This window comes from Mus pahari, chromosome 12 (genome assembly GCF_900095145.1).
Source record: "Mus pahari chromosome 12, PAHARI_EIJ_v1.1, whole genome shotgun sequence".
Classification (NCBI taxonomy): domain Eukaryota; kingdom Metazoa; phylum Chordata; class Mammalia; order Rodentia; family Muridae; genus Mus; species Mus pahari.
The window spans coordinates 6617636-6633218 of NC_034601.1; the positions used below are offsets into that span (position 1 = coordinate 6617636).

Sequence of the window (15583 nt, forward strand, 5' to 3'; positions counted from 1 at the left end):
GTGTCAAATCTCGGGACTGTAGCTGTCCCAGGGGTCTGTAGAATCCCTTTATAGAAGTTTTCTGGAGGAGGCAACACTATATCAAAGATCCCCTAAATGGGGAAGTGTCAACATATGGCACAGCCACATTAGGGGCACTATAGTCAGGTTTGTGGCCAATCCAGGTAGGAGCTCGTAGCTATGGGAAGCAAGGCTGTGAGAAGAAAGAGGCTTTATCAGACACAGAAGGCAATGAACACTTAACATTTGCCCAGATCTGGGGTGGGGGTTGGGGAGCTGAACATGGGATTTTTAGTGCTGAAACCAGGAAAGTCAAGTAAACCAGAACAGATCACCTTCCTAGTTATTAAGTGACAGTCCCAAATCTTTTAAAACAAAACCAAGCCAAAGAACTCGTGCTCTTGCTATAGCCCAGGTTGGTCTAGAATTCATGCTTCTCCTGCCTCAGTCTCTCTATCAGGGAGGTTCCAGGATGCATCACCTTGCTGGTCTCCAATACATTACTGTCCTGGCTCGGCAGTCTTGGTGGAATAAAAGGTTAAGATTTTAAGAAAATTGAGAGTAGGGTTCTTTAGTTGTTGGTTTTATATTTCTTTCTGCAGGGTCACAGAAGCGTAAGGGAGAACGGGTCTTTCTCTGCTCCTGAGTGCTGGGATTACAGACATAATGTGTCTGTATCACATACTGTGTCACCATGCCCTACCACTGTTTATAGAGCATTCTTTCCTTCACAGCACTTCCATCTTACAAACTGGAAAGAAACTTTCCTGTTACACACTTTTTTTTGCTAAATAGTGAAAAGCTGTACTTGAACTATTTACATACCAAGTTTGGTTTGTCATTTAGTTGGGGACAGATGGAACAGTCAGGTTGTTGTTATTCATGACACATCATTGATGGTTTACTGCCCAGACTAGTGACAAGGCTGTGACATTAACTGACAAATGTCTACCCTAAGCAGAATCTCCACTTATAGAGTCCTTTGATTGTTACTGAAATGTCATTTGGAAAGGGGGCCATTTGCCCACAAACTGATAGAACCTTGGTTGTTATGTCGTTATCTCAATTCTAGTCACTTGATGGTGTCAAGGTTCTTGGTCCAAGTGACAGACCCTGCTAAATTGCCTTATGAGTTAGTGGAGTCTATGGAATAGCTCTTGTAACTGAATGGTGTGTTCTAGCTTCACCATAAAGAGAGCGGGTGCTTAGTTAGGGGAAGCTGCCCCCTCTCTTCTGGTCTCATTCTCAGCAGGCTCTGGGCACCACTGTGTCAGCTTAGCCATGCCAATGGGAACGAAGCTCCTTTTCTCTTTAAAGCTGTGTCATCCTACTCAGCCCCTGTGACAGGTTGCCTTTGCTTGCCAGTTCCAGAAGGTCCCTTTCAACTTGGGGCTCAGGCCATCTGAAATGAACTAAGGCCCAGAATTCATGTTGTTCTCATTGGTCAAACCTTGCTCCTGGCCTTGCCCACTAGCTCACTCCCAGAGGTTGCCAGGTCAGCAGATATCCTATATAAAGGCTAAATTCTTGTAGGTCTCAAAGTATTTCAGACTCTGCCCTACCATGGAGCACAGGCACATGACTCTTCCTAGTGATCAGACCCCTCCAAATGCAGACCTGGAGGATCTAAGGATGAGTAGTTATTTTCAGGTTAGTAGGGTGCCAGGGATGGGTAAGAGTGGAGGGAATGTCTCAGACTCAGCAGGCTGCCTTGAGAGAGCCTCCTGAAAGGTTGGGTGAATAGCCCATGCTGTCAGAGCTCCAGTTGTTCAGTGAGGTCTAGGACCGTAAGTGCCAAGGCTAGATGCCACTAAGCCTTATGAGCCACACTAGAGAACTGAGACTTTATGCTGCAAAGATTAAGGGCCCTTTGTCATCAAGGAAGGTAGAGTTGGAGAGGGTAAAGGAGGGCCAGCCTGGAAGGGGAAGAACCACTTTTCCAAAACGGCAGCCATGCCTGGTGAGTTACTGTGGTACCTACTGGAATCCAAGCTTGTTGCTGTGGCGGCCCTTCTTTCAGTCTGCAGTACATATCTACATGCCATCTGTCTGTCAGTGCCATCTGTCTGCACGCTTGTTCTCTCTCTCCACTTCAGCTTTCCCCTCCTTTTCTTCACATCTATCCAAATACCTAGTTCTACCCTTAAATTGCTGCTGCTTTTACGCAAGGTGCTGCAAGGTTGTTTTTTGTTTTTGTTTTTGTTTTTTTGTTTGTTTTTGTTTTTTGGGGTTTTTTTTTTTTTTTTTTTTTTTTTTCGAGACAGGGTTTCTCTGTGTAGCTCTGGCTGTCCTGGAACTCACTTTGTAGACCAGGCTGGCCTCAAACTCAGAAATCCTCCTGCCTCTGCCTCCTGAGTGCTGGGATTAAAGGCGTGCGCCACCATGCTTGGCTGCTGCAAAGTTTTAACCAGTGAGAACCTCATGCTTTTATGTATGTCTAATCCTTTCTGGGAGGGGATTAGCTACTAGGTCTTGAAGATTCTCCAAGCTTCCTTCTGATCTTGAGTTAGATTCCAAGGGAGCTGGCCAGGTTTCCACAGGTTTGTCCTTTGTCCTAAGACGGTGTCTTAGTTTGTATTCATCTGCTTGTCTTTCTTCATGTGCACATATGCTTCATGAAGTCAGGGATCTGCGGTTTGTTCATTTGGGGATTGTCCAGTACTTGTGCAGAGCCAGATACTTAGTAAGTGGTCAGCAAATACAAGCCACAAGGTGTACCAAAGACGTACTCCTAACCATTCTTTAAGGGCCTGTGCAAATGGTCCATCCTACACTTCCCTGTCTTGTATCCTAGGCTCACTCTACTCTCTGGCCTGGTTTAATGTCTTTGGGGCAATTCACCAGAAGCACACTGTTAACACGTTCCTCTAACCCTCCAGGCTGATCCACCAGTACCACCTGGTTCTGTTGTCCAGAATATTGGACACTGACCAGATGAGTTCAGGACCCAGAATGGGACTTTCTGGGGGCTGTCTTGAGGATTTCAGCTGCTGAGTAGGCCAAACAGACACAGTGTCCTCAACTTCTTTCTCATACCTAAGGCCTTGTGATCTGAAGATGAGTGTGATTTGGGGGTGAATTTTCAGCTCTGTCATGCTATGTATACCTTCTCCTAGTGCAGCTTGTGAACAAGTTTCTAGGTTTTCCAATGGGAACGTCCTAGAGGCATGCAGAGTACAAGTCATTAGACTCACAGCCGGCCTCAGAAACTGCCTACTAAAGAGAGCTTGTGTCTTAGGTCCTTAGCTTCTTTCTCTAAAATGGACATAAGACTGATTGTCAACACAGGCTTTTGTTAAGTGTTGTGGTTTGACTTGTGAAATAAAACCCTTGGGAAAGCAAGGTCTAGGGAGGAGGTGGATTTGTTTGCATCTGTAGTCCTTGGTGATGAACCTCTGGTGCACTGGTTACATGCTGGCAGACGGCTATAGGTTTTCAGTCTAAGCATTGCAAGCTTGCCAGTGTGTAGGAGTCTGATACTGAGATTCCACATCTGTTGAGTTTTTCTGGGCATTGATGACCTTCCTTACCATCAGTCAGATACTGTCTTCATGCTTCTTTTGTGTTTTTTTAATCGCTGACGTCAGTCTTTACTCTGTGGCAATGCGTACATGTATGCCATGCGTCTGGAGTGTGTTCACCCTGAGTTCCTCCTCCCCCACCCTCCTCTCAGCACATCCCTTCCCACCTTGGTGCTCTTTCCTTTCCTTTGTAACCTACTAAAGCCAGTTTTTAGCTGCCTGTTGGAATTGAACTATCTTGTGGGTTAGTCTGGTGCAGGTGACCAGAAGAGCATTCCATAGTACCTCCATCCTCCAGGATGTTCCTTGACACTGGAGGAAGTTCATGCCACATGGGTTTTTTTGTTTTGTTCTGTTTTTATCTGTATCTGGTTTCCTGTTATGCCCTCATCAGTCCATGCAAATGCATTGCTTATAAAATATTGTTTTTATTTATTGATTGGGGTTTTTCTTTTTCTTGTTTTGTTTTTGTTTTTCCCTGGTTTTGTTTTTTTGTTTTGTTTTTTTGGTAGGGTCTTATGTCCAGGCTGACCTCAAACTTGCTATATAGCTGAGGATGGCCTTGAACTTCTGATCTTCCCATATCCATCTCCCAAGTACCAGGACTGCAGGTGTGCAGAATGACTGTGTTTTATGTTTTATGCAGAAACTGAGCTGAAGGCTTTTTGCATAGTAGGCAGACACCCTGCCCACTGAGCTACAGACCTAGCGGTAGCTTACCTTTTTCTATAGTAGACCGGGATCCAATTGCCTGGTTTTGATCATGGCTCCAACTATGTGGTGTGGGATCCCTGGGCTCCTCCCTCAGCTCCCCAGAGGACCAACTCCAGAGTTGTGGACAGAGCTTGCAATAGTAAACATATTTGTCTTTTGAATGATAAGATTCAAATGCATATACAGTTCAGTGGGAAAACATCATTGTAGTGGTTGTTATCTTCATTTGATCTTTATTTGCTGTAGTTAGAGCACAAAGTTTGGTTTGGTCTTCTGAAACTTATATAGATAGGGCTCAGCTTGCACATGAAGTCTTTGCAACTTCCATGTTCATCTAAGACTAGGGAATCTGAATGGTCCTGGAAGGTGCAGAGACATTGCTATGGGCATTCTTTTCATTCAATATTCATAAGTAGTCGTCAATAGCAAACACGTTTTTACTTCAGTGTCAAATGGGAAAGTGGCACAACATGGACTTACCATGAACCCCAACTATGTAAGTAGAAGAAAATCCAAGTAGTAGCTCTGGGCAGCAGAGCAGTTGACAATCTCCTCTTCTCTTTTCTTATTGTCAGAGTTTCCAATCTTTCTAATATGCATATTACATTTTGAAATAGGAAGTTTTTAAGCTTATCATCTCCAAAGTACTTTACTGACCTTTTCTCTCAAAGCTCAGGAGTGAGCGCTCCAGCCAGCTTCCCTGACACTCACAGGTGACTATATTTTGAGGCTCTCTTCCTAAAGCATTGCCCAAAGCAGAATGCCAGGCCCTGCAGAGATGAGAAGATGGGCAAGGTCAGGTGCACCATCACAGAGCTTCAGCACATGGAATCCAGTGGGCATGTGTGTGTATCCACAGCAGACTTGTGGAATGTGGACATACTGAACAGTACTGTGCCAAGAAGCTTCTGAACTCAGCTGTGTGGCTCAGTGGCAGGGTGTGTGAAGGATGTGCGTAATATCCTGAGTGTGACTGGGGACAAGAGAGAAGTGAGGGAGGAGGAAGGAGATGCAACTACCTGGGTGTGACTCTAATAAAAGACATGGGCGGCAACATCCAGCTGTTGTGAAGATGTCTGCTCAGCTCTCCAAACCTAGCTAGGATTTAGGGCAGTGCCAAGGGGAATCCTAGCAGCATTTTTGTGTGTAGACTGGAGCTGTTTTAAAATATTTGTGGAAATGAGAAGCCTAAAAATGACCAATATAGTATTGACAGAATGGAAGCCAAGAAGTTGGAGGGCTACAGTGCCACATAACACAATTTATCATGAAGCTGCAGTGCTAGAGGACGTAGGCTTGACACTGGTAGACAAGTTGATCAGGAGAATTAGAACAACTGCAGAGACTCACATATGTGGTCACTGACTAATGAGAAAAGTGGCCCTGGAGTGAGCAGAGAAATGAGGACCTTGTAAGTGGCAGTGGGCCAGCCAGGTTATACATTAGTGTGGGCTGGTACCTGGTACTACCAAGAACACAGGACCCTTTATAACTTAACGTAAGCAAGGATCTCTATAGATCATTATGATGAGAGCTGTCTGGAGGTTGGCAATATGGCTCAGTGGGTTAGGTGCTTTCTGCCTAGCCTCATGACCTGTGTTTGAACCTTGGGACTCACATGGTGGAAAGAGAATCAACTCCCTAAAGTTGTCTTCTGAGTTCTACACATGTTATGGCATATGTGCGTGCACACAAACACAAATAATAAGTAAACAAACAAAATGTTTCAGTGTGCTCTCTGAAGGAAAGATTGGTAAGACTGACTCTAATAAAATGCAGAGGGCTGGTAAGGTAGCTCAGTGGGTACAGGCACTTGCTGTGCAAGCCTGATGACCTGAATTCAATCCCTAATCCAGTGTGGAAAGAGAGAACTGATCCTGCAAGTATGGAGATAAAGTGTATCCCTGTATGAATGAGCATTTACCACATAAGCATGGTTGTCAAGGACCCCAGTGCTGAAACCAATGGAAATGGCAAGTGTTTCCCTGGGTCAAGTTTAGGAGAATGGCAAGACTGGAGTTCAGATGTTGACAACATGTGCAGAAAGTATACATTTACTCTGCTCCCAGGTAACTGTAGCCGGAGACTGCTGCCCTGGAGATCCTCTACCAAGATTAGCTGATCTGCTGATCTTGAACCCTTCCTTACCTGTATAGTACACTCCAGTGTGTATTAGTAGAGGCTGTCCTCTGCTTCATTCAGCGTTTATATAGCACTTGTTACGGACCAGATGTTCTGGAGTGTATTGGTGTCACCATGATCATTAAGATGGCTTTCCTGATGTGGAGGTTCCAGTTTCGTCAGAGAGACAGACCATGGAGAACACAGTGCTCTGTGAAGTACTTGCTACTTCCCAAGAGGGGACAGCCAGGTCCTTATGGGAGTTGGAGGATGGAAGTGAAAATGCCTTCTCCAAAGAGAGCTTCATGGGAGAGGCAGAGTCTTAAATACCAGCAGCAGTTGCTGACTGATAAGGCAGCAAGGGCAGTCTATTCAGACAGCCCACTCAGTTGAGGTCAGACCCTCAAGAGTAGATGAGCTCACTCATGTTGCTGCTTCCTAGTGAGCCAGGAGTGTGATGTGTGATGCCAGCTCATGTATGCTATCCTCCTGCACATGTGTCATAGCTCCAGAGTGGGAAGTCTGCCTCTCCCTGACCTGCACTGTCAGCATTACCTTGTCCATTGTCCTGTGGATTGTGTGAAGAGGTCATTGATGGCCACATTGGGAGTGGTGCAGCAGCTGTCAGATTTTAAGAGAGAGGGCTAGAGATAATAGCTCTGTTGTAGAGCATAGGTGTAGCATGTAAGAGGCCCTGGGTTTGATCCTCAATAATGCACACATATGCACATGCACACACCATTTTAATTCATTCACCCAATAGCCTAATTCAGTGGGGTTGCATGGGAGCTGCATGGGGAGCAACTTAAACAGGTAAAGCAGGTGCAGGAGGCCTGTGAAGCACACTTTAGGAAAGTGTTCCTTGAGTTTCTTGTAGGGTAGGCACTAGAATCACAGTGGACACATAGCTTTGTAATGAGGTCCCTACAGTTTGTTCCGGGGTGGTTCCAGTGCTGCTGAGTTACTTCCTTGTAGAGGAAAGTGGGACTTACGTCCTTACAGGAAGCATTGTGGGAAGACCTAAGCACCAAGGTTGGGTGATTTATCTTTTTAGAGGGCTTTACCCTCTTGCATGCTAAAAATTGCATTTCAGGCTGGGCATGACTACCAAGATGAGCAGATTACAAGTTCTTGGTTTACCTAGGTTACAGAGCCAGTTCAAAGCCAGTTGGGTCAAATTTCTGAGACCCTGTCTTGGAATAAAATATAATAATGAAAAATGGGAGGTGACTATTGGATGGAGCTTGGAGACTCTTATGGAAGAGTTGGAGGAAGGACTGAGGACCCCAAAGGGGATAGGATTGCCACCGGAAGACCTACAGAGTCAACTAGCCTTAAACCCTAGGGGGGTTCTCAGAGACTGAACCACCAACCAAAGGTCATTCAGGGCTGGACCTAGACGCCCTGCACATATGTAGCAGCTTGGTCTTCATGTGGGTCCAGACAACTAGAGCAAGAGCTATTCCTAAAGTCTGTGGAAGCTGATCCCCTAACGTGGCTGTCTTGTCGGCCTCCGTGGAGAAGAAGCACCTAGCCCCTCAGACTCGATGTGCCAGGGTCGGGGCTACTCAGAGGGGGCCTCCACTCTCAGAGGGGAAGGGGGATGGGATGAGGAACAGACCAGGATGTAAAGTGAATAAAAAAATAAATGAAATAAAATAGAGTCAAGCTACCCTTTGTTGATTAAGAACATATGCATTGTTGTAAAAGAGGGTTTTACAGGTAAAATAAAAATATCTTCTTGTAAAAATGATAGACTAATCTATAATGTTGTTTTATTCTTTATAACCCATGACTTACCAAATAGTAAAATATGTCTTGCAACATTGAAAAACTAAATAAAAAGAAAAGAAAAGTGGGAGGTGAGGGTGCAGCTTTGGCAGAGCCTTCTCTGTCATGTCAGACAGCACAGTAAGCACGGCCTAGAACGCTAAGCACCTGGGCCTGTCTCTAAAATGCAGACAGACGTAGCTGGGAGCAGCTAAGTCTAATTATTCCACCTCCAAGGTTCTGCCTCTTGGTTCCATGCTTTTCTGGACTGTGAGGAACAGTCCCTCTACACTTGCTCTCTCAACCTCTGATAGATGTCTTGAGCCACCTCCTTTTGATTCCAATTACGCCTGTGACCCTGACAGGTGAAGTCTCATGGACCTTAGCCTCCCCAGCCATTTCACTCTAGATTTCACAGATGAGATTGTTCCCTTGGGCAGGAGTCACTCATTCTGTCCTATACCGAGTTCTGGTTTCCATGGTGTGCTGCACTAGAGGGAACTGTAGGCATTCGGAAAGCAGTGTTTACTGTCCTAGGCTCTGACCCTGTCCTTTGACTCCATCACCAGCTTTTTTTTTTTGGGTACCTGGCACTGACTACTGTTTCTTGGCATCCATCACTGATGACTGAGACAAGCCACGCTTATTCTTCCTTTAGTTTCACTGTATCGGAATCCCCATGTGTGCTTTGGGAGCCTCTGATTTTGCCAGCTCTGTAATTTGTTTGCATCCTGAAGTTTTTGGGTGCTGGTTTCAAGGGCTTGGCAGTGCTCTTGCCTCAATTTGGGCAGATGTGTCCCTGGCATGTAATGCCTCAGAGCTCCTTCTGCCATATTTTGGGGGTAAGGTGACCTCTCTTTCCATCTGAATGGGAAACTATGCTAACATAAACTTAACCACTGCTGTGTTGTGAGTGTTGTCAGTGGCCCTTGGGCCTGGCTTTCACATCAGTTTGAGTAAGCTCTTATTTCTCCCTTTTTTTTCTAGGTACTTGTACCATGTTTTAACAAAAAACACCACTGTCACAGAACAGAACCGGAACCTGCTGGTGGAGACCATCCGTTCCATCACTGAGATCCTGATTTGGGGCGATCAAAATGACAGCTCTGTGTTTGAGTATGACTTGTAGTGCTTTTGTTTCCTGGTTCTTCCACTTCCTTTGGGTGTCTTTCCAAGTGTACACCATGAGTCATTCCTGATGACGTCAGGAATTGATACTAATTCCATCTTGCCCGAATATCTGTCTGTATCAAACGTCCTTGAGAGAATGTTGAGGTGCATGCCAAAAAGGGAAGAGCTATGGAAATGAGTTTCTCTAGAAGAACTGAAACTGTTTTAGATAGCTTTCCAAGTTGTGCCCCGTCATCTGCTCCAGGGCGAGAAGAGTGCCTTGGATAGTTAGGTCCTGCCCCGAGGGAGTCGCTGAAGGCCAGCATTTAGGGTGTTTATTTTAGTTTATTTATTGCTTTGCATATGTGTACATGTAGTATCTATGTATGTTAGAACATGTGCAGGCATATTTTTAGGTATATATGCATGTGTGCACACATGTGCATGTTCATGGAGATCAGAGGTTGATGTCAGGTATCTTCCTCCACTACTTTCCACATTATTTACTAGAATTAAGGTCCCTTGCTGAACCCAGGGCTTATTAATTCAGTCTGGACCAGAGGTTCTCAACCCTTGCCATGGCCTATTCACAGGGATTGTCTAAGACCAGAAGAAAACACAGCTGTTTACATTGTGGTTCATAACAGTAGCAAAGTTACAAAGTTATAAATAGCAACAAAGATAATTATGTGATCTGGAGTCACCATAACATGAGGAGCCTGTATTAAAGGACTGTAGTGTTAGGGGGGTGAGAGCCAGTGATCTGGACTAACTGGCTGTCTTGTCCTCAGGGTCTCTGTGTCTGCTTCCTGAGAGCTTGGATTACAGGCAGGCTGCCATACCCACCCAGCTTTTCTGAGGATCTAGGGGTCTGAGCTCATGCTTCCAAGGCTAGCACTTTACCCGCTGAGCCACCTCCCCAGCCTCTAATGTGTTTACTGAGGGCCAGTGAGGGTGCTGAGCTTTGAGAGTACCGTCTACCAGATTTGCCCCTCGGCCCACATGGAAGCTCTGTTGGTACCCCCACATGTAGCTGGAAGATGGTGAAGGAGCCTCTCATTCCCAGAGTCTACCAACCTGGAAAAATAAAAATTCTTGCCATTCAGGCATAAATTCAAATCCCCAGAACCTATATAAAGGCTATGTATGGCAACACACATTTGTAATCCTTGTGTTTGTATGGTGAGATGAGAGGCAGAAACAGGAAGATCTCTGAAAAGTGGAAGACAGGTCAGGTAGCTTATATATGCAGCAACAATGACACCTGTCTCAAACAAGGTAGAAGGTGAGCACAAATACCCAAAGCCTCCCTCTGATTTCCATGCACTTGGCATGGTGTATGTATGTTCCAACACAGACAAACACACTGGACATACAGAGACACAAACATCTACCTTGAGAGCTTCACACTAGATCACTAAGTCTCCCCAGCAGCAATATCCAGGCACAGATGTTTGACAGCTTCCACCATTGGCCACCCAGTGGTCTTGAGCATGTTCATGATTCAGGAGAGCTGCTGCTTTTTATAACCTAAAGCAGAGGCAGACAAAATAGGTCAGGGGCCTGAAATGCTCTGGGGTCAGTTGGAGCAGTGTGTAGGCAGGCAAGTTCCTGGAGTCAGAGAAAAGAACTGACAGGTTTTTAAGGTCATATTTTATCATTCACTTATTTTATTATTCACTTTATGGATTCAAACAAAATTATGTGGCAGTGAGTGTCAGGCAATTGGTCCCTATGGAGCTGACAGGTGAGGAGAGAGGACCACCCAGAACTGAGTTAATCAGCAGACTCATGTGACTACAGGGGCTTTTCCTTTTCTGTCTGTTTCTATCTAACCTTCCTTCCTTCCTTCCTCTCTCCCTCTCTCTCTCCTTCCCCTCTCTCTCCTTCCCCCTTTCTGTCTGTCTGTCTGTCTGTCTCCTTCCCTCCCTCCCTCCCTCCCTCCCTCCCTTCCTTCCTTCCTTCCTTCCTTCCTTCCTTCCTTCCTTCCTTCCTTCCTTCCTTCCTCCCTCCCTCCCTCCCTCCCTCCCTCCCTCCCTCCCTCCCTCCCTCCCTCCCTCCCTCCCTTCCTTCCTTCCTTCCTTCCTTCCTTCCTTCCTTCTTTCCTTCCTTCTCAGAAACAGTTTCCTATATTCTAGGCTAGCTTTGAATTCACAATGTAGCTAAGAGATGACCTTGAACTTCTGGTTTTCCTGCTTCTGCCCAAGTGCTGGGATTACAGATGCATGCTTCCAACACTTGCCTTATGTTCTGCTGGGCAAGCACTCTATCAACTGAGCTGTATCCCAGCCTTTGATTATTCCAAACTGATCCTGTTCAAATACACTAAACAAATATGTAGAAACAACATCTTCTTAAAGGAAGGTCCTATTTTTAACACACACACACACACACACACACACACACACACACAGAACTGAGGTGTGTACCTAGCCAATGCTCCTGGCTGTGTGTCATTCCAGCACAAGAAAGCAAAAGCAGACCTGGGGACTATAGGGCACCTCCACCATATCAGTGTCTTCACCTTTTTCAAGTTCTTTGTCCAGAGATCTGGAAACTGCACACTTGAGAACAGAAGTGAAAAAGCTCTGCTGTCACTCAGCGTCCTCAGGCCTTGCAGGGAAGACCACTTCTTGTGTTTTCCTAACCTTGAATATGGGAGCACAAGGGAAACAGGCTTTGTGGGGAAGCTAAGGACTCAGGTTGTGTATGTGCTGGGGAACGATGCTTGTTTTGCACAGACTGCTGTGTGGTCACTTAGCAGGAAAAGAGCATCCCCCTTCTGTCAGAATCTAGTTCACCATTTCATGTAAGTAGCACCACCCTGGTCTGCTTAGACAGGAAAAGAAAGTCAGAGTGCATGTTTTTTCTCTGTTGCAGTTGGGATCAAGGGCACTGAGGCTATCCAGGCAGCCGTCACAGTCTAGTCTTGCCACTGGTGATCTTCATAGGGAGAGCCTACATATAGTAGCTGTGAGCATATCATCCACTGACCCTTTCTTGTTCTTTCCCCAGCTTCTTCCTAGAGAAGAATATGTTTGTTTTCTTCTTGAACATTCTGCGGCAGAAATCAGGCCGTTACGTGTGTGTCCAGCTGCTACAGACCTTGAACATTCTCTTTGAGAACATCAGCCACGAGACATCACTCTGTAAGTACACTCCTTGCCACTTGCCCGTGTACTGCTCAGTGTAGGGCGGTTTTATGTGCCTGTGTCTCAGTGTAGGGCGGTTTCATGTGTCTGTGTCCACTCATTTTATTCTGCCCAGGCTCTAGCCTGATAGGCTTAGTGGCCTGGATAGTAGAAGTGTATTTGCCCACTACTCTGGAAGATGGATATCCAGTTTGAAGCTGGGGTCAGGGCTGGTTTCTGGTGGGGATTTCTTCTTAATTTATAGACAGCTGCTGTCTGAGTCTGTTTTCTGTTACTGTAACAAATTTACTGAGACTAAGTAATTAAAAATATTTTTTATTTCTTATGTGCATGGGTGTTTTGCCTGCACATATATCTATGTTCCATGTGAGTGCCTAATACTTGCTGAGGCCAGAAGAGGGTATTGGATACTGGAATTAAAGATGATTATGAGCCACCATGTGGGTTCTGGGAATAAAACCCAGGTCCTCTAGAAGAGCAGCTAGTGCTCTTAACCACCAAGTCATCTCTTAAGCTCTGAGAAACTAGGTCATTTAAAGAAATGAGCTTTATTTTGGCTTAAGATTTAGAAGGCCAAGAAGTTCAAAATTAGGTATCCACGCTTGTGAGAACCTTTTGCTGCTTCAACTCACAGTCCAAAAGGCTGTGTAAGACAGACAATCTATTTGCTCATTAAGCACATGGTAACCTGATTTTTTTTTAAATCTGTGAGCTTTACAGAGCAGGTAATCCCCATTGCAATGCTTCAAGTGTTTCTTTAAAATTTTCATTGCATTTACTTCTTTGCGTGCTTCTCTGCACGTGAGTGTGTGCACACGCCCATACTGCAGAGTGCATGTGGAAGTGAGAGGTAACCATTCTCCTTTTGTCTGTGGAGCTCAGCATTGTGGCAAGAACCTTTACTTTCTGAGCTATCTTGTCAGCCTACAGTTGCTCTTAAGGTAACTAACTAGTCAAGAGCCAGGAGAGGAGAAATTCACAGTGAGAAAGATATTAACTCACTCATGACAGCTTCACTCCATCACCTAAGTACCACTCGTAAGCCTTACCTCCTAACATGACCTCATTACAGGAATAGAGGTTAGGACGCATGAAACTTGGGGGGCACAGTAGACCTTAGCTACCTCCTCACAGTACCTGGCCCTGCCTGTGAGAGAAGGAAGTCATAGAGCTCAACCTCTGGTCTCTCTGACTCTATGGGGCACTAATTCTGTCAGGGGTGGACCCTGACCCTGCAAACTCATTTAACTGTAATTACTCCTGAAAGCCCTGTCATCACATATAGTCACACTGGGAATGACATGTGCAGCGTTTGAATGTGTTGAGGGTAGTTGAGTGTGGTAGGGTTCCATGAAGGACTACAAGAGGGGTCTCCTGCTGATTGATTCACTAGGGGAGGGAGGCTGCTGCATCCCCTCTGCATGGTTCAATTTTAAAGATCTAATGGCTGAGGAGTACATAGGCCAGCACTTGTAAGAGCAATGGAGAAGGCAGAGAGGTCTTAGCCCCCACCCCGCTGCTTCAGTTTTGTTGCCCAACAAGCAAGAATTTAACTCAGTTCAACCCTCAGCCCCATTTATTCTTCTGGGAGGCAGGGGCTGCGGAGGCTCTCGTTATAACTCCAAGAAAGTTTGAGTCATGGACCCAAAGTAAGCAGTATAGCAGATCCAGAGTAGAGGAGGATTTCAGCCGGGAGAGTACGCTCAGTGTCCTCAGTGTGGTGCTGGCGTTTTCTGTCGCAGTCCATCCAAGTACAGGGAAGCTGCTAAGCATCCTGCAGTACCCAGGGCAGATCTTCAGCAGCGCATCACCAGACCCTTATCCATGCTGGGACTGAGCCAGCCTGATCTCATTCTGTGCTAGTCACTTACTCCAAATACATCACAGTGCAGGTCCTGCTCTTGAAGGCAAGAGAAAAATGGTGGAGCACCCAGAGCAAAGGCAGGTACTGAGTTCTTGGGACAAATCAAGTTGCTGGGTGGTGGTGACCTTAGCAGTGGCCACTAGGTGGTGCTGCTGCTACAGAGCCCTCCTCCTCCTTCCCCTGACCACAGTCTGACAGATGGAGCTAATTCACATCTCCCTGTGTGGTTTCCTTTGTTATCAGCTTCTGTTTCGCTGGATGTGGAATAAGTGTGGTTTCTGAGCTCTGAGGGGAAGATCCAGTTCTGATGTGCAGGCTCAGGGCTCAACAGGAACTGAATACCCAGGGATGTTCTGAGGTCATTGGGACAATCGTAGAGTCTTGGCCTTTAATTTGGGATCCTTGGAGTTTTATCTTGGTGACCCTTTTGAAATCCATCTAGGGCTAGGATTAACAGTCCATCCTTTGAAAGTGTTAGTTTCTTAGTGAAGGATCTTGAAGATGTGATGTAAATCCCTTGAGGTGGCCTCTGCTGTGCAGCTGACAGGTTCATCAACTTCCAGAACTTCCTGACTGAGGATTTCAGACCTCTAGGTCGGGGCCATTAGCTGTCATCACTGGTCACCAATCTGTAATGGAGAACTTAGCTGCCTCACAAGGCTAAGGTCTATGACCCTTATCCAGTCTCCCCACTTCTCCACGCACGACTCCTGATGACCCTTTCTGCCCTCTGCATTGGTGCTATTTCAGATTCGATACAAAAGTGATCCGACATGTGCATGGCTCTAAAAGGAACTGCCTGAGAGACCCAACAGACACACACCTCTGGCTTTCATGACAGTTTATGAAAAACAGCTTTTGAGGCAGTGTTCTCTTTGTGGTGCAGTTTGGCCTCAAACTCTCAGTCCCTCTGCTCTGCTTCAGTCTCTGAGTACCACCATCACAGTGTATGTACGCCATGTACCCCGCTGCTTTTATTTTTACTTTTTAGTTTTAGTGGGGGAGTCATTGTAAAACAGCAGAACGTAATCACAGAAGTGCAGTCGGGTGCCTGTGGCCTCCCACCCTGCACCCAGCCACGCAGGCCGTCCTACTCACTCTGCTCCCCAGCATCCGACCTCTGCTGTCCTGCATGTGACTCTCCCTGCTCTGTATTGTTATTAACTGAGCCTGACTGTGGGCATCTAGGTGCTTTCCGGGTTTTCACTCTTATGCTGTCACAGGGAGGCATTGCACAGATGCTACTGTTGCCTCTTTGTTTGGTGACCTAAGTAACAGATGCCCAAGAGACTGAGGTTACTTACCGACTCCCAGGTTTATTCTAACGGAGT

At 46.0% G+C, this 15583-nt stretch overlaps 1 protein-coding gene across 5 annotated transcripts in view; it reads left to right on the forward strand.

The window, feature by feature from the left end:
- Positions 1-15583, forward strand: part of Clec16a (C-type lectin domain containing 16A) — a 192380-nt gene that overhangs the window by 2453 nt on the left and 174344 nt on the right. For all 5 annotated transcript variants that reach the window (XM_021209467.2, XM_029544291.1, XM_029544290.1 and 2 more), the window contains exons 2-3: positions 9114-9242; positions 12252-12385. In XM_021209467.2, the coding sequence (XP_021065126.1) occupies positions 9114-9242; positions 12252-12385 (263 nt within the window). The remainder of the gene's footprint in view (positions 1-9113; positions 9243-12251; positions 12386-15583) is intronic.